Consider the following 22,735-nt stretch of genomic DNA (forward strand, 5'->3'; position numbering starts at 1 on the left):
ATTATTAAAGTAAAAATGTGTTTCACTTACAAGTTATCTTCCCTGAAATTAGGGTAAAACAGACATATCAATAAATAAAATTTTTTTAATTTTTTAAATAAAAAATTCATGGCAGTATTATTAATAGACAAAAAAAGAGAAAATATCCTAAATTCCCATAAACTAATGAATGGTTAAAAAATTGTGGTATACCCATACAATGGAGTATTATTCAGCTATAAAAATAAATGAAGTACTTATACATGATGCAACATGGATGTATCTTGAAAACATTATGCTAAGTGACAGAAGCTAAACAAAGAAGCCACATATTATTTGCTCCTATTTATGTGAAATGTTCATATCCATAGAGACAGAAGTAGATTTGTGTTTGTCAGGGGCTGGAGGAATGGGAAGTGAGTGCTGATAGATATGAGATTTCTTTTGGGGATGATTAAAATGTTCTGGAATTAGAGAATGGTTGCATAACTCTGTAAATACCCTAAAACCACTAAATTATATATTTTAAAAGGGTAAATGTAAAAAATAAAAGAGTAAACATTATGACATATGAGTTACATCTCAATAAAGCTATAAGATACATGGTGATCACAACCTATTTATTGGATTCTGCTAATAGAGTGATAGGATCCAGAATACCCGTGTGTATATGTATGTGTATACACATATAGTTATCTCGAAAATTACTTCTGAGCCACTCTTTCAAAACTTCATTCTCACTATAATTATAAAACAGAAAACAAAATCATTCTTTAGATGTAAGTATATTTAAAAAATTAAAACACCTAAGAAATGCAATCTATACATATGAAAAAGTAAAATATTTATATGTATAACAAGTATTAGCAACATCATTCATAAGCAGCAGTTACTGTTTATTTCCCCCATATTTGGTTTAACACCATAGTGGTAGTTTATTCTCTTTAGGGAAATTACATAAGGTACATATAGCATATTATGAGTTACAGAAAACTATGTAATTGGAAAATTAATTCCAATTAACAACATTTCCTCTAAAAACATTTATTATTAAACAAACTAGTTTAAATTTGTTGACAATAAAATGTGCCTATAATTTATTATGTTCGAGATATATAGTTAACTGGCATAAAATTACATATGGCATTTTAAAAATAGCCTATTTCTAAAATATCAGTTACTCAGGCAATTGGGATTTCCACAGGAGATAAATTGCCATTAATTTCCTTTTTATAGAGAAACGGTCCGTCTTAAGAACATTACAGCTATGTTTTTAACAAATGCTACAGCATAGTTTAAAAAGCAAAATGGTGAAACATATGCATTAAAATATTCTTTTATAGGTACCAGCCCTACAGCAGCATTTCAGATAGTGATTTAAATCTAGATAACCACGTATCCAAATGACTTGGGTTTTTATTTTCTAGAAATACATATCACATGTATACTTTAGTTAAAAATTCAAATTTCCATTATAAATGAGAACCTATCATACTGATAATGTAAATATATAAGAAATAAAGTACTTGGATAGTCTAGTACTTTATTAGAAATATATCTACTAACTCCACAAAAACAAATTTTACATGTAAGCAAAATACTAAAAATTTCTGACTTGGGAGAATGAAATAAAATACAGTGAATGGGTTTCTCTTCATCTCTAACTGTAAAAATCCCTTTTGCCTATTTATTTGACCCGTCTCTATTCATGCAATTTAATTAACCCTCAAAATAATTTACACATCTTTATACAGAACTCACATCTACATCAATAAACTGATAGTCCTTTTATATTTTCAGTGCCTTATCAAAATATGGGTAACAAAGTTTTTCATTCTATGAGGCAGGAAGATGTTTCCTAAGTACTTCTTTGGATGATGAGGACAAAGAATCTGGGAAGGAAACCTCAAATTCTATTAGAAGGTCACCACGTTGGTCAGGATTTTTGGGAAATGGTAGCCCATATCCAATAATTCTTCTTCTCATTCCAGGTTTCACAATATCATTTATTGACATAGGTATGGTTCTTCCATCCATTGTTGGCACATTAATTGAGCAGCCACACAATGCCTATAATGCACAAAATAAAAGTAACAAACTTCAAAACTTAAAAGTCTAAAAAATATTACCATGTGTAAACGATGATACCACAATGGAAAAATTTTAACCTCCAAAAGAATATCAATAATTCTAAGATTATATCCCCCATTATAAAATTCCTTTAAATGATAATTGCATATGCAACAAAGGAAGAAAATGAGAAAGGCAAGGAAAGGAAAATAAAAAGGGAAAAAAAAGTAAAGGATATTTTTCACATTGCCCTAGACTGAAATGGATAGTTTCAAGCTGCTATTACAACATTCAAGATGCAGGGATGGTATGGGAGAAGAGGGAGAAATTTAGGACTGGAAAGAACAGAATAAGAGCAACTATATACTTCTCTGAAGGAAAAATATTAGGACAAGAAAAACATGTATTGTTTTAGTCAACAAATGTTTACTGAGTACCTACTATAAGCCACACACTTCTGCTGGATGCTGAACATATATAGGAACCATGAACAAAGACCCCACCTCAATGAATACACAAGGAACAAAGAAGCAAACTAGTAATTATAATACAGCATAATGTTGGCACAGAAGTATGTGCAAAAGTCTTTTGCGAGAGAAACAACACTCAACTTACTCCTTTAGCTTCTGGGAGTACAGAATGCCTAAGCATTGAATTCGTAGTGGGTATTGAGGCAGAGTGAGGAACAACAGCATTCCAGAATAGAGCTCAGACAATGACACAAATACAAAATAATAACAAAGCAAACTTAGGGAAATGCATATATATTTATGGGTGGATATAAGATTAAAATGACTATGTTAAGCTAAAAAGTTTAGATTTTATGATATGCTATGTGGAGTCATTTAAGAATTTTAAGCAGGGAACTGACATGGCCATATTTACACAATTATCATCTAATTTGAGAAAGAGTACCTAAAAATTTTTGTTATATAGTTATTACTCCAAATTAACAATTTTGGAAAAATCTTATACATGGACTAAAGTGAGGCAATTACAATGCAGATCTCATAAACTGTACTTGTAAAAACAGAGGAGTTAATCCAGGGGTCTCAAACTCGCGGCCGGCGGCCCGCAGACTAATCCACGAAGTTCAAAATATTTTGGATAAAATAAAGTAAGCCTAGGGGCCTACTTGTATTTTTCATCTCTCTAGCATTCTAGCTAGATATTAGCTTAGTTAACAGCAGTTGTGATGCGAACTACAGTTTCTGGTCGTTTTGTGACACTGAGTAAACTGCATGTACGATTGTGCTTGTTGTACTGATTTTTTTTTGTTTTCAACTGCAGTGAGAAAAGTGTTGCATAACAGTTGCCTTTTGTAGACCTAGTGCTGCCCGCTGAATGGCTGTGATCTTGCTCTGCGGCCCACATGCTGAGTTGAGTTTGAGACCCCTGAGTTAATCCATTATTTGGCCTCATAGTACATAATTCAGCTAGCACTTAAAATAAGCATTTGAATTGTTAGTATAGATAACTAAACTTAGACTATATAATTTTAGCCTGACAAGTGGTGGTGCAGTGGATAGAGCATCAACCTAGGATGCTAAAGTCCCAGGTTTGAAACCCTGAGGTCACTGGTTTGAGCATAGGCTCACCAATTTGAGCACAGGGTCAATGGCTTCAGTGTGAGATCATCAAAATTATCCCATGGTTGCTGGGTTGAGCCCAAAGGTCACTAGATTGAGCCCAAGGTTGCTGGCTTGAACAAGGGGTCACTGGCTTAGCTAAAGCCCCCTGGGCAAGGCACGTATGAGAAACAATTCATGAACTAAAGTGCTGCAACTACAAGTTGATACTTCTCATCTCTCTTCCTCTCTCTGCTTTCCTGTCTGTTTGATTTGTAAAAAGAGAAAAAAAGTATAATTTTATCCATAAAAGAGATATAATTGTAGTACTACCTCAGAGCATTCTTAAAAACTATGTGTATTAAGCATTAAATAAATCTTAGCTATTATTTTTTTTTTACTGAATTGGGGTGATATTGGTTAACAAAATTATACAGGTTTCCGGTGTACAATTCTACAACACATCATCTGTACACTGTATTGTGTTCCCCACCCCAAGTCAAGTCTCCATCCATCACCATTTAACTCCCCAATGCCCTCCTCCCTTAGCTTATTATTTAAATTCCATAAAATCAGGTGCATAATTGTTTGATTTCAGAACTCTAGATTTTACTAACTTACCTCTCGTAAACTAATTTTAGCAGTATAAATTATATTTGATCCATCCCTTTTAAATTTTGGGTGGTCTTTATCTTTAATAATAAAAACAATGTCTGCTGGAATACTAGTTGGTGTTTCATCCCCTTCCCTTGGAAAAGTAATTTTGGTGCCTTCTTTCCACCCTTTTTTAATCTCAATGGTGAGAATTTTGTCCTCGGATCTATAACTCCTTCCATCAGGGTTTAACCTTTTCCGAGAAATCTTCATCCGTTTGGTACAACCATTATATATTTCTTCAAGTGATACTCTAAGTTCATGAATAATTGGAGGATCTTGTTTGAGGCGGGATGGCCCCACCGAATTCCTGTCTCTTGGATATCCATTCATGCTGAATCCAAAGGCACTAAAAGGATCTCCATCTACTTCCATTTCTTCAGAATCTCTACCACCAGCCATCCGTCTTCCAAAGAAAATTTCAAAGGGGTTGGAACCTCCAAAGAATGCAGCAAATGTAGCATGAGGGTCACCATGAAAGGTGTACCGGAAGGTTCCTCCTTGTCCATCAATTCCTCCTGCTCCTCCTTTCAACCCTAAATGAAGAGATAAGCATGATTAGAATAAAGTTTGCAACTCTTGAAAGTTAAACTTTCAAAAATTATATTATTAATAAGCTTTGGCCAATTTAGGTTATAATTTATTAATATTGGCTAGAAACACCATTTTAACTTCAAATTATTCCTCTAAATACTCATCTTTAATAATACTGTAATTTATTCTTACCTAACCAGGCGGTGGTGCAGTGGATAGAGTGTTGGTCTGGGATATGGAGGGCCCAGGTTCAAAACCCTGAGGTCACTGGCTTGAGCGCAGGCCCATCCAGCTTAAGCATGGGATCACAAACATAACCCAATCATTGCTGGCTTGAGCCCAAAGATCACCAACTTGAGCCAAAGGTCACTGGCTTGAGCAAGGGTTCACTCGCTCTGCTATAGCCCCAACCCCACCCCGGTCAAGGCACATATGAGAAAGCAATCAATGAACAATTAAAATGCCACAACAAAGAATTTATGCTTCTCATCTCTCTCCCTTCTTGTCTGTCTCTCCCTATCTGTCCTTCTCTCTGTCTCTCTCTGTCAAAATAATAACAACAATAATTTATTCCTGAATCTCCTTTTCACAGATAAATAACAAAATAAAAATCAGGAACCTCTTATCTCATAAGCTACTGATTTAACAATTAAGTATACAAATTTAAGGGTTTTTTTGTTATGTTTGACAGACAGAGTCAGAGAGAGGGATAGACAGGAAAAGAAAGAGATGAGAAGCATCAATTTTTTGTTGTGGCCTCTTAGCTGTTCATTGATTGCTTTCTCATATGTGCCTTGACCGAGGGCCACAGCAGAGCAAGTAACCCCATGTTCAAGTCAGTGACCTTGGGCTTCAAGCCAGCAACCTTTGGGCTCAAGCCAGCAATGACGGTGTCATGTTTATGATCCCACACTCAAGCCAGAGAACCCACACTCAAACCAGATGAGCCGGAGCTCAAGCCAGATGAGCCCATGTTCAAGACAGCAACCTTGGGGTTTCAAACCTGGGTCCTCTGCATCCCAGTCCAATGCTCTATCCACTGAGCCACCACCCGGTCAAGCTAATTTAGGTTTTTAAAATACGTCAATTGGAAGGTCTTCAGTAATCAATGCAAAATGTATAAGCTAAATCTTTTTAATTTTTTTTTAGTGAGATAAAGCAGGGGGGGAAGAGAGGAACAGACAGGGACAGACAGACAGGAAGGGAGAGAGATAAAAAGCATCAATTCTTTGTTGCAGCACCTTAGTTGTTCATTGATTGCTTTCTCATAAGTGCCTTGATGAAGGGGGGTGTGTCTCCAGCTGAGCCAGTGACCTTGGGCTCAAGGCAGAGACCTTGGGCTTTAAGCCAGCAACCTTTGGGCTCAAGCTAGCAGCCATGGAATCATTTTGATGATCCCACATTCAAACCAGCAACCCTGAGCTCAAGCTGGTGAGCCTGTGCTCAAGCCGGATGCACCTATACTCAAGATGGCCACCTTGGGGTTTCGAACCTGGGTCCTCAGCATCCCAGGCCACTGTGCCACTGCCTGGTCAGGCTTAAATCTTTAAGTACCATTATCATCAATAAGCACAACAATAAAAAATATAAAATATCATATTCATACTAAAAAGTTCTACTTCAGATCTTTTATTGTTTAAGAATTAAAACAGAACTCTTTCTGTGGCTGAAAATTTCTAATAATATGAAAAATGTTTTTTAGACACTAATATTGTTATCACTGTCCCAGATAAAATTGTTCATATAGGCATACCAAGTGATAGCATTAATTTCAACAGCATTTGAAAAGAAGACTGAAATCAATAGCACTAAATCCTGGTTATTTCAGACTATTTTGGACAACCTGCTTCAGACACCAAGTTAGTGACCCTCTGACCCTGTTCACTAGAGTCAACTACGTAATACATAGATTACAAGAGATTACACTTTTGAAGCATTATGTCCACTACACACCAAAGAAAGAGTCCACTAAAATCCACAAAATAATAGTATAGGTGTAGCAGGAATTATAACCGATGAAGGCTAGACGTCCAGACAATGTAATGAACAGGGATTTATTAGTAGCCGGCGGAGCACAGGGGCCCAGTATCACCAAAGCAAGAGCTCCTCAAAGTTAGATTTCTTCTATCAGGGGTCCCTAAACTTTTTATACAGGGGGGCAGTTCACTGTCCCTCAGACCGTTGGAGGGCCAGACTATAAAAAAAACTATGAACAAATCCCTATGCACACTGCACAAATCTTATTTTAAAATAAAAAAACAAAACGGGAACAAATACAATATTTAAAATAAAGAACAAGTAAATTTAAATCAACAAACTGACCAGTATTTCAATGGGAACTATGGGCCTGCTTTTGGCTAATGAGATGGTCAATGTCCAGTTCCTTATTTGTCACTGCTAGCCGGAACAAGTGATATGACGCTCTTCCGGAGCCGTGACACATGCATCCTGCATCACCGGAAGTAGTACTGTACATGAGCAATGCCACGCTTTGCAGCGCCACCACATACAGTGCTCCTCTCACTGACCACCAATGAAAGAGGTGCCCCTTCCGGAAGTGCAGCGGGGGCCCCAATAAATGGCCTCAGGGGGCCGCATGCGGCCCGCAGGCTGTAGTTTGGGGACCCCTGTCTTACATCTTATATACCTTTACAGATTTAGCTTTCACATGACAAGTGCCTGATTTCTTTGACTTTTTTTGCAGACGTACGTGACTTTTGTGTCTCCAAGAAGGGAGGGCATAAAAGAGGAGGTTTGGACTGTCCTTAATTACTCACATATCTCATTTTCCTTGCTGGTGCTGCAAGTTCATTTCAGAGAACTGATAAAGGGCTTTAGAGCTGGGGTTTGTGACTTTTTCAAATTTTTTCAGTCAGCCCTTTGAGCCCGTCCTCTCTCACAGTGATCTTTTAAGGGATCAATACTGACAAGAATTTATACCGTTATAGTATGAACAAACTTTCTGAATAAACCTTATGGGCATTCCTGACCAAAAAAAAAAAAAAAGCTAAAACAGAATCTAAAAATTATAAAATTGAAAAATTCAAGAGATTAAACTAAGAGATCCCAATATGTTCAAATAGCAAGTAATTTGAGGGCAGGGAATATTTTTTTTTCTTTCTTTATTTTTTAATCAAGTGAGAGGCTGAGGTGGAGAGACAGACTCCTGTATGAGCCCCAACTGGGATCCACCCTGCAATCTATGTCTGGGGCTGATGTTCTGCCCCTCTGGGGCTGCTGCTCCATTGCTTGGCAACCAATCTATTTTAGCACCTGAGGCAAAGCCATGGAGCCATCCTTAGCACCCAGGGTCAACTTGTTCATTTGAGCCATGGCTGCAGAAGCAGAAGAAAGGAGGTAGGAGGGGTGGGGAAGCAGATGGTCACTACTTCTGTGTGCCCTGACTGGGAATTGAACCCAGGACTCAAACTCGGGACTTCCACACACCAGGCCCATACTATACCACTGAGCCAACCAGCCAGGGCAAAATGTTCTATTTATTTCTGTATTGCTCATGCACATAGAGCTGAAAATGACAGGCACTCACTGAATAAAGGGAATAATCTATTCTTAAAGCTCCCAAAATAGAAACTTTAAAAGGTATCTTGAGTGTCAGGATAGACAAGAGGCAAAAGCAAAAGCAATACAAAGTATAATCACATACATATATACATGAGATACTTAATAATAATAAAAATATTCTGCTGGAATCACTCAACATGCTTTCAAAGAGACTTAGTTTTGCATGTCTCATATTATTTGAGTTCATTAATAGGTGTGCGTGTATGCTACCTCATCCAATAGTCTTAGCTGGTGTTGAAATTTTTACCTTCATCCATGAATAGAAATCTGGAGAGACCAAAAGAAACCTAATAACCTGAAAATTGTTAAAATATGTATTGAGAGATATATACAAATAGCAGTTAGGGGTATTTCTTGTAGGTATAGAATGACAAGTATAAATACGACAAGAACTTTTAAAATGTAGGTCATCCAAACCTTCTTTTAGTTAAATTTTTGTGGTATAGTTATAACCCCAAATGTTATAAAAAAGAAAAGCTAGTGATAGATTTTTTTAAATGATAGGATATGTATATAACTCAAGGTCATGACCAATATGACTAAACCATGAAATTATTTCAATCATTCCATCTTTCATTCCACAAGTATAATACAGTATAATAATTTAACAGTTAACAAAGTAAACTGAGTCAATTAACTACCCAATCTAACCCTGTAATATAAAATCTAAATGTCTGAACTCATAATGAGTTCATGAAATAAAAGATAAACATTTTAAGTTATTATTTCATGGGTTTGGCTTTTCCCTAAAACCCTTCTTCTCTTCTGCCAAAAATAGTAACTCAATAAGGATTACAGAGTCCCTGAGAAGATTTACATACTGTCTAAAATGACATATCAAAACTGAAAAAAGCCTCCAATGGAGCTTTCAAGTTTCCCTTGACACTAGCCAACTTCTTTACTCAGATAAATGACAAAAATACTATAATGACAGAAAATCTAACCAAAATTCATACCGCTACAATATAAAATGAATTATTATGCAAGTATCACTTGTTTAGCACTTGAATTGTAACAGGCAAGCCATCAACCATACAGTCAACTCTTATTATGTACATTTCAACAGCTCATGGAAATTTTTAAAATTCTACTAGATTCCCTCTGCTCTCCAATATGTTTCCCAGGCACCATCACCACTTTCCGTGAGAAAGGAATGCACACTCTAGAATTAACATCTCTGCCTATGCTTTAGAAAGACTGCTATTATTTAGCCATGGCTGAATAGCTCGGTTGGTTGGAGCATCTTCCTGATATGCAAAGGTTGCCAGTTCAATCCCCAGTGAGGGCATATAGAAACAGATTGATGTTTCTCTCTCTCTCTTTCCCCCCGACTCCTTCCTCTCTAAAATCAATGAAAAAAAAAAAAACAACTACTATTATATAAAAAATAATTAATCAACCAATGTACAATCCAAAAACAAATATGTGTTTGGGATACTAACCATAAAAAAGATTTCTACCAGTTAGTTGACTAAAAGTTTATCAAAAGAAGAAGCACTGAAAAGAATTAGGACATCAAAGAAAAAAATTACAAAACTTCTAATAACTCTTACTTTAAGGAGACCTAAATGTTAAAAGTTACATTTACAGCAAGACATAGAGTTACTAGCATTAGATCCTTTAAACAGTTTTAATAAAAACCCAATTTACTTGTTTTTTAAAATATATAGCAAATAAAAAGATATAGTTGATTGAAAAAATAAAGCCTAACAGGTGATGGCGCAGTGGAGAGCATCGACTTGGGATGCTGAGGTCCCACGTTAAAAACCATGAGGTCACTGACTTGAGTGCAGACTCATCTGGCATGAGTGCAGGCTCCCCAGCTTGAGCCTGAGATCATTGACATGATCTCTTGGTTGCTGGCTTGAGCCCGAAGCTCACTCACTAGCTTGAAGCCCAAGGTCACTGGCTTTAGCAAGGAGTCACTGGCTCCACCTGAGCCCCCCTCTCCATCAAGGCACATATGATAGACAATCATGAACAACTAAAGTGACACAACTACAAGTTAATGCTTCTCATCTCTCTCCCTTTCATCCTCTATCTAAAAGGAAGGGAGGGAGGGAAGGAAGGGAGGGAGGGAGGGAGGGAGGAAGGGAGGGAGGGGAGGGCGGGAGGGCGGGAGGGAGGGGAGTGAGGGAGGGCGGGAGGGAGGGAGGGAGGGAGGAAAGAAAACTGAAGAAGAAAGCCAATATAAAGATTAATGTACTAAATAAAAGTCTAATCCTATAAATACTACCTTTCAGTATTTGAAGTTATTGATTAAACTATAATAAAAAAGGAAAAGGCATAAAGAAATGTTAAAGAACAGGAATAGTGTAAGAATGTGTTATTTAAAAAAACATTTTTAGTCTTTTAACACAAACTTGTGTCGACATACACTGAACAATTCAGAACTAAACCTAAAACCTTTTGAGAGAAACTGGTTCAAAATCCAATTTTAAATTTCTGTAGTTGTTTTCTTTGTTTTCAAATGATTTCTCTACGTAATAAATTTGACTTTTAAAAAGTTATTATAAACCATAAAATTAACCCATTGAAAATATACTATTTGATAATTTTAGTAAACTTTCAGAGTTATGTGACCATCACCACATTACATTTATAGAAAATTACCATCAACCCAAAGAGTTCGCTAGTTTCTATTTGTAGCTAATCCCTGCTCCTACCTCTAGCCCTAGGCAACCACTGATGTGCTTTCATTACAAATTAGCCTTTGCCATGTATTTTATGTAAATGAGATCATAGACTCTACATCTTTTACATCTGACTTCTTTTATTTAGTATAGTTTTAAAATTTCATCCACAACGTAGCAAACTTCATCAAATAAGTCCTTTTAACTGCTAAGTAGCATTCCATTGTGTGTTTGTGCGTGTGCGTTTGTATGTTAGAATGCACTATATAGTATATACTGCATTTTGTTTAACCATTCACCAAATGATGGTACTTTTGAATTGTCTCAAGTTGGGGACCAATAACATTACAAATAATGCTGCTATGAACATTTACATTCATGTCTTTGTGTGGGCCTATTTCTCTTTTTTAAATATGTATTTTTTAATTTTATTTATTATTATTATTTTTTTTTTTTACAGAGACAGAGAGAGAGTCAGAGAGAGGGATAGACAGGGACAGACAGACAGGAAAGGAGAGAGATGAGAAGCATCAATCATCAGTTTTTCCTTGCGCATTGCAACACCTTAGTTGTTCATTGATTACTTTCTCATATGTGCCTTGACTGTGGGTCTTCAGGAGAGCGAGTAACCCTTTGCTGGAGCCAGTGACCTTGGGTCCAAGCTGGTGAGCTTTTGCTCAAACCAGATGAGCCCGTGCTCAAGCTGGTAACCTCGGGGTCTCGAACCTGGGTCCTTCCGCATCCCAGTCCGACGCTCTATCCACTGCGCCACAGCCTGGTCAGGCTATTTCTCTTTTATGGATTCATAGGAATAGAGTTCCTAGGTCATATAGTAAATTTAAAACACCTCTATTTTTATCCAACTTTTTTAAAGCACAGCATTTAAAATTGTAAATATTAGAGATTTCTAAACCATGAATAAACTAGATCACTAATTGTCTTAGTTTCTAAATATATAATTTAGCATGTTCGACTCATAGACTTCTTAGTTCATGGATCCTTTCCACTGTCCCAGGCCTTGAAACTGTGTAGTAATTGGGGGGGGGGGGAGTATATCAAGTAAATTAGTAACGGCTCCAGTCAAAAAATTCAGTGTTTTGTTAATGTCAAAGAAAACCACAGGGCTATGGAACCAGGCCTGCAGGCATGAACTATGAGAGAAAAATGTTTTCCCACATTTTCATAGTACACCTAAAGAGAATTTAAAAAAAAAATAATTAATGAGACATTCTGAATAAAGGGCAAATATAAATATAATGCTTTTCTGTAAAAAAATTAAAAACATTCTTTTTTTTTTCAGCGAGGGGGGGAAAGAGGGACAGACAGACAAAAAAGAAGACAGATGAGAAGCACCAGTTCTTTGTTGCAGCACCTTAGTTGTTCATTGATTGCTTTCTCATTTCTCATATGTGTCTTGATGGGGGGGGGGGGGGAGCTGAGCCAGTGACCCGTTGCTCAAGTCAGCAACCTTGGGCTTCAAGCCAACAACCACTGGGTCATGTCTATGATCCCATGCTCAAGCTGGCAACCCACACTCAAGCCTGATGAGCCCGTGCTCAAGCTAGCAACCTTGGGGTTTCAAACCTGGGGCCTCAGCATCCCAGGCCAACTGCAACACCGCCTGGTCAGGCAGGAAAAATAATTTCTAAAAAAAAAATCAAATACAGTAGCTTTTAACTCTATTTTCAGTAACATAACTAGAGAATGAAATTTCTGAATAATACGAAACATATGTGCTTCAAAATGTATTGAAAAACTTTAGCCTGACCTGTGGTGGCACAGTGGATAAGGCCTCGACCTGCAATGCTGAGGTCGCTGGTTAGAAACCCTGGGCTTGTCTAGTCAAGGCACATATGGGAGCTGATACTTCCTGCTCCACCCTCCCTTCTCTCTTTCTCTCTCTCTCTCTCTCCTCTCTAAAATGAATAAAATCTTTTAAAAAATCTTTAAAACTTATTCTCCTTTCAGTATCACTTCTATTGCTTATATAAATGATCTGAGTCAAGAAAAAAAGATTCAATGTATTTATACATAGATGATCTTGCTTTTGTTTTTTTAATTCACTCACTGGTGACAATTAGTAAAAATCAAACTGGAGGAATATCACTAAAAAAAGAAAAACACGCCTGACCTGTGAATAAAGCGCTGACCTGGAATGCTGAGGTCAGTGGTTGGAAACCCCGAGCTCACTGGTCAAGGCACAAATGGGAGTTGATGCTTCCTGCTCTTCCCCCCTTCTCTCTTTCTCTCTCTCTCTTCTCTAAAATAAATAAATAAAATCTAAAAAAAGAAAAACACTATTAAAAGGTAATGATAAACCAAGAAAAATGTATTATTTGGTGACTTAAAAATTCTGAAGACAGTCCTGGCAGGTTGCTCACTGGCTCACTGGTAGAGCGTCATTTCAGGCATGTGGATGTCCCAGGTTCAATTCCTGGTCAGGGCACACAGGAGAAGCCCCATCTGCTTCTCCACCCCTCCCCCTCTTACTTCTCACTCACTCTTTCTTTTTTCCCCTCCCGCAGACATGGTTTGATTGGAGCGAGTTGGCCTGGGGTGCTGTGGATGACTCCATGGCCTCCACCTCAGGAGCCAAGAGCTGAGTTGCTGAGCAACGGAGCAACATCTCATATGGGCAGAGCATCGCCCCCTAGTGGGCTTGCCTGGTGGATCATTTCAGGGTGCATGTGGAGTCTGTCTCTGCCTTCCCTCCTCTCACTGGATAAAAATTCTAAAGACAAATATCCTCAGTAAATACTAAATCCTATGGCTTAGTCAAAAACAAACTTGAGCTGTCAGTGACGTGTATTAAAGCAATGGGTATTTGTTTTTCCATAAGGATTTATATTTGTGGATTTCTTTTTTTTAGTTTTAATTTAACTTATTGGGGTGACATTAGTTAATAAAGTTACATAGGTTTCAAGTGTACAATTCTTTTTTTTAACATTTTTTTAGATATTTTTTATTTGTTCATTTCTATTAGAGAAATAGAGGAGGGGGGGAGAAATAGAGAGAACAGGGGGAGGAGCAGGAAGCATCAACTTTCATATGTGCCTTGACCAGGCAAGCCTGGGGTCAGCATTCCAAGTCCACGCTTTATTCATTGCGCCACCACAGGTCAGGCAGGTGTACAATTCTTTAACATAATCTGTATAACTGTATTGTGTGTTCACCACCCCTAGTCAAGTCTCCTTCGATTACCATTTATCCCTTCTATTTGTGGATTTCTTTACAAAAAAAGTTATTCAGAAACAGTACACTGTTAGTAGTATCTGAGATTCCTGTTCAGCTTTAGAGACAAACCAAAATCATAGTATTTTGAGTGGTATGACCATAGGAACAAGAACTGAATTGCCAACTATTTGCCTTTTTCAATATTTACTTTATAAGAACCTGACAATGCAAGACCTCATCACACCAAAACTAGCAGCAAAAACGAATTTTTGGAAACGCTAATCAAAAAAAAAAAAAAAAAAAGGCAGGAAAAACCCCTCAACACATAATCACCCTGATTATCTAAATTTTTATTCAAAATGAACAGTCACTGTTTCACTTTATTTTAGGATATATTTCTAATTAGGAAAATTTAACATTAAAGGCAATAAAAAAAAGCAAATAAATAACAAAAATTGTTCACAACTACAATAATTAGAAGAGAACATTTGGAGAAATAATATAATGTAGTCCTGATTTACAAAATTGAAAACCCCAGGCTGTAGGAATGAAACTATTTTTGTTGTTGTTAATTAGCAATTTAAAATAGACTTACTTTAGAGCTTCATTTATATGGAGATGATATATAAATTTAATTTAAAATCCAGAGTGATAAAAAAATCTTAACATCCCAGTTACTGTATGCAACTAGCTTCTGATCTCACAATACAAGAAACAAAAGTATGGCAGGGACAGGAAAGGGAAGTTGTCAGGCTTTCCTCTATACCTAGATAATAACATTTCAAAAGAAATACTATAACCTAAAAGTAAATCAATGATTGTGTTAACTAGGTGGCCATTTTAGGTCAAAAATTGTATTTCTGAGATCTCACTTTCTTGGCACACAATTACTGTTTACAGTTAAGCTTAAAACTTGTTCTGGTATTTTATAACATCAGGAAAATTCTTTCCTCTCTAGGCAGAATGCCAAAAACAACTAGAGCTAAATGCCTGGGCCTTCTGCTTCTCAGAGAGACGACGCTCTCTTGTTCAGAGAGAGTCACAAAAAACTTCTTTTGTTTTTGTGAATAAAATATAAACTACCTAGAATTTGAACTGCCAATCTTAAGATTTTAAATAATTGAAGGATCTTTACTGGTATGGCAGAAAATTCTTTAAAAAATAAAACAGGTTGCATAAGACTTTTGACACAATTTATTAATGTGTATGAGAATTTAAGGTTTATTTTCAAATATACAATGTTAAACATTATAAATTTAATGGTAAACTATGGATATCACAAAATGCCAAAACCTAAAAAAGGCAAACAAGTATCTCTGATTTACAGCTATGGTATATTCATTCATATAATCAGAGATAAAATTCTGTTTTTATCCATTATTAATCTTTCTACTTTTGATATTTCTGAGAATTTAATTTAATGCTAACCAGAAGGCTGAGAGAGAAAGGAAAAAAGAGAAAGACAGCTGGAGACACAGAAAGATATACACAGAATACTTACCTTCCTCCCCAAACTGATCATATATTTCTCTCTTTTTAGGATCACTCAATACTTCATAAGCTTCTGCGACTTCTTTAAATTTTTCCTCTGCCTGAGGAGATTTGTTCTTGTCCGGATGAAATTTGAGGGCTTGTTTTCGGTAAGCCTTTTTAATATCTTCATCTGAAGCTCCTTTTTCAATTCCCAAAATGCTATAATAGTCTTTCCCCATTTCGAATGCCTTGAAATGAATTTAGATTTCCCTTTGTGAAAGAAAACAGCGTCCCAGTCTTAGCAATACAATTCTAAGAAAAATAAACCAAGCAGGGTATTTTAAAAGTTAATCAGCAATTCAGCTTCGCTGTCTTAAGGCAGCAAGCAGACAGCATCTCCGTATTTATTCCTTCCCCAACGGCTCACTTACAGATAAATATACACTAACAGGAGACAGCCTCCTAGATCCTCCCATTTTCACTACGTGTCTCTGTACTTTCTAGAACAGCAAATGCTACAGGACGTCACTTCCCCAGCTGCCGCTAGTCAAAGTACTGCGCTAGGTTTTCTCCTCCTCCGCGATTAACTATTCATTTTCCTTCCTGCTGTACCTTTTTTTATTTCCTTTTTAAGAGGCCAAGTAGATTAAGATACCAACATTACAGCATAGAATGCCATAACTACGCATTTTTTACACCATTCTCTGTGAAAAGCAACCAAAGTATAGATATTAAGCATTCTATGAATGTTAAAATAAGTTAAAATTATTACAAAAACTGAAAGTACCTATGAACTTATTTTAGGTATTTTCATTTCAACTTCAAGTTATTCAAATGTAAGATATATAATATTAAAATATGGTTTTTTAAGTTTTTCAAAAATCTGTGTCATTTTCAAAATTCCTGGGGTCTATCCAATCAAAAATGCCAGGAAGTCAATGTACCAATTTCATATTGTAAAAAGGCTATTAAACTTCAAAAGCAATATTTTAAATAAGTAAAGTACTTAAATATAATTTTAGCTAATGATTTTAAATAGTTTTTTGAAACATACAAAAGTTAATATTCTGGCAAACCAATATTTATGAAATCTTCATATCTGACTTTAGTTACTTCAACTAAAACAAAATTAAGACACCCCCATTCCTAGAGTCACTAAAGAACTTTTGTGCAAAAAAAAAAAAGAAGAAAAAAATGTTTTGCTGTAGGAAAGACAGGAGAAATGTATCTGGTTACAAATAGTAAATACTCCTGTTTCTTACAAGACCTTAACAGAATCAGCTTAAAATCTAGATACATTATTTTCAGGGAAGAAATATGAGATATATTTTTTATTTTAAAAACACATATTCCTTAATTATAAATATAAATTATTGTTAGAGATTTTGGAAAACAGAAAGAAAAAAATTTTTTTAAAATCTCCCTATCATACCACTATAGGTAATCTCTGCTGCTAAATGTTAGTGTATTTCCTTCTAATCCTTTTCTTTCCTCTGAATATTTATGGTTATTTGTTTTTTGTATTTTTATCAACAAATTTTATAATATAGCATTTATATATCCTTTTGATGCCTGCTTTCTTTATATGTGTTTTTGAATATTTATGAGAAATATTCTCAAGGTATATAATCATTATTAAAAAAAATTTTTATATGACCTGACCTGTGGTGGCACAGTGGATAAAGTGTCAACCTGGAATGCTGAGATCACCAGTTCAAAACCTTGGGCTTGCCTGGTCAAGGCACATACAGGAGCTGATGCTTCCTGCTCCCCCCCCCCCCCACTTCTCTCTCTCTCTCTCTTTCTCTCCTCTCAAAAATAAATAAAGTCTTTAAAAAAATGTATTGATTTATTTTAGAGAAAAAGGAAAGGAGAAACAGCAATTTGTTATTTCACTTATTTATGAAACCATTGGTTGATTGTGCCCTGACGAGGGATAAACCGCACAACCTTGGCGTGTCGGGACAACATTCTAATAGTGAGCACTGTGCCAGGGCTAACTACTTACTCTTCTGTTTCCTATACAGTTTCCTCATGTTTTGAAAAGTGTTCTTTCTTTTTTTTAATGTTTATTTTATTGATTTTAGAGAGGGCAAAGGAGAGAGAGACAAGAACATCAATCCCTGACTGGAGATCAAATCGGCAACCTGAGCTTCAGGATGATGCTCAACAACTGAGCTATCTGGCCAGGACAAAAATGTTTCCATTTCTAGTATAATATTGGAAAGATGGACTAGTAAGAAAATGTAAAAAGAACTGCCTAGAAAAAAGAATTGCAAAGAGCCTTATACTTAAGTATCTTAAGTCTGTAAACTTAAAACGTTTATGAAGAAAAGTAAATGTACATATATGTTTAGAATATAATGAAAAGGCGATGATCTCATGTTAACCTCTAAAGGTATGGGAACACCTACTCTAATGCCAAGCAGACTTACTTTAATGATTCAATAATTCTTTCAGATGTTCATCTTTGAAAGCCAGAATTTCCTTTTTCTCAAGCCTACTTTAAAAACACCTTGGTATTAGAAATTTATAACATCTATCTAGCTTGCTTACAGGATATAAAGGTCAGTCAGCTAGTCAGCAAATTTTTTAGTCCCACTAAGAAATACTCAATATCAAAAGATAAATTTTCAGATCCAAAAAACATAAAAAAATACAAAGTCACTTTAAGACTCCTACAAAAAAAAAAAAAAAGCATGTTGCAAATTGGAGTCTAGTGCAGAGATCAGCAACTCAAACAGGGTAAAATATAATAAAAACCACCTTTTCTATAGTTAATCTCCAAAAGTGCGAGAAATGCCTAAATTGTTCTGGTGGGTAAAACAGAAGAGAAAAAGTAGATTTTTATCTGATTTAATAATATTCAGAAAGCTATAAATAGTATAAGGACTTGACATATTAAATGACTTTAGAACTCAAGACTAGGATTTTTACATTTCTGAGAAATGCATTATTAACAAATTAAAAGAAATCTGGTTCTCCCCACATAGAGAAGGGTGATAAAAAGATTTTCACAGTTCTTCAAATTTTTTAAACACATAGAAGAATAACAGTGGTAAAGTGGAGAGGCCAGAATTCACCTCAACTTGGAAATTTCTAATTAATAAGGAAGCAATTATAATTCTTTTTTTGTGTGTGACAGAGACAGAGAGAGAGAGAAAGAGAGAGGGTCAGACAGGAAGGGAGAGAGATGAGAAGCATCAATTCTTCATTGCGGCACCTTAGTTCATTGATTGCTTCCTCATATATGCCTTGACTGGGCCGGAGGGGGGCTACAGCAGACCGAGTGACCCCTTGCTTAAGCCATTGACCTTGGGCTTGATCAAGCTGGTGAGCCTTGCTCAAATCAGATGAGCCTGTGCTCAAGCTGGCGAGCTTGGGTTTCAAACCTGGGTCCTCCACATCCCAGTCTGATGCTCTATCTACTGCACCACCGCCTGGTCAGGCAAAATCATTATAATTTTAAGACTTTAAATATCAATAATAAGACAATCTACTAGCTATTAATAAAATGAGCACATACTTGTACACTTACAGCTTTGTAAATAATTCTTTCAAACGTTTGGGAACAGTTATTAAAATGGTTTTAAAATCCCTGTAAATAACATATTTAAAAATTTGTGGTTAGAAAGTAGTTCAAATAATTATTTATTATATATAAAAATATACTAATTACAATGAGATGCAATAAGGTAATGAGTCAATATGATAATTATTAAACCTCATAATATTTCAGAGACATTTCACTCTAACATTCACTTTTTCCGACTGAGCTCTTTCCTCTATTATTTAGGGGTTGAAAATCCATTACACAGTCACTTTACATTAAATTTTCATCATCCAAGTTTGTATGATATAAATGTGGTGGTTTTTTTAGGAGGGGAGGAAAGGAACTGTCATCCCTATAAATAATCATCATGACAAAAATAAAGTATATAAAGGGAACAGTAGTGTCAGCCTTTAGGGAAAATGGAGCAGAGAAAAGATGTGAACAAAGCTCATTTAATAAATGTTTTCAAAAGTAAAAATAAAAACAAAGCCAAAAGTAATATATAATAGTCTATTTGTAATATTAGTTATAAATCACACAAATCCCTGCTTGTTTTGATATTATAGGTATGTGTATGTGTGGCAGAAAGGTTGAAGAGAACAAAAACTAGCAAGAATGTGTAACATGTATTTTTTTTCCTTTAATTCCTTTTAAGGCTGCAGTATAGGTCTTTTATTGGTTTTTTGAATTACTTTATTTGTTTTTGAGAGAGAGAGAGACAGGAACATCAAGCTGTTCCTTATGTGCCCTGATCAGGGAATTAAACGGGCAGCCTCCACGCTCCAGGAAACACCCTAACCATCCAAGCTATCCGGCCAAGGCTTAACTCTTTTTTTTTCCCCCTAAGAGACACAGAGAGAGATAGATCGGGACAGACAGACCGAAAGGGAAAGAGATGAGAAGCATCAATTCTTTATTGCAGCTCCTTAGTGGTTCACTGATTGCTTTCTCATATGTGCCTTGACCGGGGTGGGGGAGCTGGGGGCTCCAGCAGAGCAAGTGACCCCTTGCTCAAGCCAGCACCCTTGGGCTTCAAGCCAGCAATCTTTGGGCTCAAGCCAGTGACCATGGGGTCATGTCTATGATCCCATGCTCAAGCCAGTGACTGTACACTCAAGCTGGCAAGCCTGCACTCAAGCTGGCAAACTCCAGGTTTTGAACCTGGGTCCTCTGTGTCCCACTGCGCCACAGCCTTGTCAGGCTTAACCTTTTTATTGATGTTTACAGAGACAAAGAGAGGAGGGGAGAGAGAAGGGAGGGGGAAGGGAAGCATTCTTTGTTGTTCCACTCAGTCAGCATTCTTTGGTTGCTTCCCATGTGTGCCCGGACAGGGGATCAAACGCACAACTTTGTTGTTTTGGGACAATGCTTTTAACTGTCTGAGCTAACCAGCCAGGTTTGTGTGTTTTTATTTTTTATTTTTTTAAATTTTTTGTATTTTGCTTAAGTTGGAAACGGGGAGGCAGTCAGACAGACTCCCACATGCACCTGACCGGGATCCACCCAGCATGCCCACCAGGGGGCGATGCTCTGCCCATCTGGGGCATCCCTCTGCTGCAATCAGAGCCATTCTAGCGCCTGAGGCAGAGGCCACAGAGCCATCCTCAGCGCCCGGGCCAACTTTGCTCCAATGGAGCCTGGGCTGCAGGAGGGGAAGAGAGAGACAGAGAGGAAGGAGAGGGGGAGGGGTGGAGAAGCAGATGGGCGCTTCTCCTGTGTGCCCTGGCCGGGAATCGAACCTGGGACTCCTGCACGCCAGGCCTACGCTCTATCACTGAGCCAACCAGCCAGGACTGGTTTGTGTATTTTTAATTAATTTATTTTTAGAGAGAGAAGAGGAAGACAAACAGAAACATCAATCTGTTCCTGTATGTGCCCTGATGGGATCAAACCCACAACCTCTGCGTATCATGATGATGCTCTAACCAACCAAGCTATCTGGCCAGGGCAAGGCTACTATATTTTTAACAAAGATATGAAATTAGTGTATTTTTTGTATTTTTCTGAAGTGAGAAGCAGGGAGACAGAGAGACAGACTCCCACATGTGCCCAACCAGGATCCACCTGGCATGCCCACCAGGGTAGTTGCTCTGTTGCAACCACAGCTATTCTAGCTTCTGAGGCAGAAGCCACAGAGTCATCCTCAGTACTGGGGCCAACTTTGCTCCATTGGAGCCTTGGCTGCGGGAGGGGAAGAGAGAAGTAGAGAGAAAGGAGAGGGAAAGGGTGAAGAAGCAGATAGGTGCTTTTCCTGTGTGCCCTGGCGAGGACTTGAACCCAGAATATCCATATACCTTACCGATGCTCTACCACTGAGCCAACTGGCCAGGGCAGTGTTTGTATTTTTTAATTTTTACTCTAATGCTCAAACATTGATGACATTATTCCATAAATCCATAGGCCTTTATTAAAAGAAAATTAGATGCCTGACCAGGCTGTAGCACAGTGGATAGAGCATTGACTGGGACGCGGAGGACCCAGGTATGAAACCCCAAGGGTGCTAGCTTGAGTGCGGGCTCACCAGCTTGACTGAGGTTGCTGGCTTGAGCCTGGGATCATCAACATAACCCCATGGTTGCTGGCTTGAGCCCAAGGTCACTGGCTTGAGTCCAAGGTCACTGGCTTGAGCAAGGGGTCATTCACTTTGCTGTAACCCCCCCCCCAGTCAAGGCACATACAAGAAAGCAATCAATGAACCACTAAAGTGCTGCAATGAAGAACTGATGCTTCTCATCTCTCTCCTTTCCTGTCTGTCTGTCCCTATCTGTCCCTCTCTCTCTGTCTCTGTCACAAAAAAGAAAAAAAAAAATTACAGCCTGACCAGGCAGTGGCACAGTGGATAGAGTGTTGTGCTGGGATGCTAAGGACCCAGGTTCAAAACCCCAAGGTCACCAGCTTGCACACAGGCTCATCCAGCTCACCAGCTTGAGCATGAGGTTTCCAGCTTGAGCATGGGATCATAGATATGACCCAGGGTTGCTGGCTTGAGCCCAAGGTTGCTGGCTTGAGCAAGGGGTCACGGGCTTGGCTGCAGCCTCCTTGGTCCAGGCACATATGAGAAAGCAATCAATAGACAACTAAGGTTCCACTACTATGAGTTGATGCTTGTCATCTTTCTCCCTTCCTGTCTGTCCCTCTCTAGCTTGCTAAAAAAATAAAAAAAGAAATATTACAAGTCCTGGCCAGATAGTTCAGTTGCTTAGAGCATCATCCTGATACACAAACGTTGTGGGTTCAATCCCTGGGTTTACAGCACATACAGGAATAGATTGATGTTTCTCTCCCTTCCTCTCTTTCTTAAATCAAATAAAAATAATAATTTTAAAAATGCTCGTTCATTAGGTCTTTGAAACAAAATTCAAAAGCTAGATTTATTTCTTAAGTATCATTTTTTTTGGAGCTTTTTGGTTCTCTCAGTAAGGTAAAGGGTTGTTAACAAAGTTTCATTAGTATTCGAAAAGATGCCAAACTAACCTAAAAAGATTGATAGGAAGAAAGCTTTTATCAGTACTAAC

At 37.3% G+C, this 22,735-nt stretch overlaps 1 protein-coding gene across 1 annotated transcript; it reads right to left on the bottom strand.

Annotated features, from left to right (window-relative positions):
• Positions 1-580: 580 nt before the first annotated feature.
• Positions 581-16,156, bottom strand: DNAJB4 (DnaJ heat shock protein family (Hsp40) member B4). Its single transcript, XM_066268829.1, has 3 exons — positions 15,696-16,156; positions 4,239-4,807; positions 581-2,049 (listed from the first exon to the last, which is right to left on the bottom strand). Exons 1-3 carry the CDS (start codon positions 15,904-15,906, stop codon positions 1,816-1,818), a joined length of 1,014 nt encoding a protein of 337 aa, XP_066124926.1. The 5' UTR covers positions 15,907-16,156; the 3' UTR covers positions 581-1,815.
• Between the last annotated feature and the right edge of the window lie 6,579 nt (positions 16,157-22,735).

The sequence above is a fragment of the Saccopteryx bilineata genome, chromosome 3 (assembly GCF_036850765.1).
Source record: "Saccopteryx bilineata isolate mSacBil1 chromosome 3, mSacBil1_pri_phased_curated, whole genome shotgun sequence".
In the NCBI taxonomy this organism is placed as follows: domain Eukaryota; kingdom Metazoa; phylum Chordata; class Mammalia; order Chiroptera; family Emballonuridae; genus Saccopteryx; species Saccopteryx bilineata.

What these genes read in the sequence shown, in the direction of transcription:
- DNAJB4 (XM_066268829.1), bottom strand. Translation starts at nt 15,906, where the DNA reads ATGGGGAAAGACTATTATAGCATTTTGGGAATTGAAAAAGGAGCTTCA. An exon ending in TGATCAGTTTGGGGAGGAAG is followed by an intron (nt 4,808 to 15,695) that starts GTAAGTATTCTG and finishes CTCTTCATTTAG; the next exon opens with GGTTGAAAGGAGGAGCAGGA. An exon ending in CTAAAATTAGTTTACGAGAG is followed by an intron (nt 2,050 to 4,238) that starts GTAAGTTAGTAA and finishes TGTGCATTATAG; the next exon opens with GCATTGTGTGGCTGCTCAAT.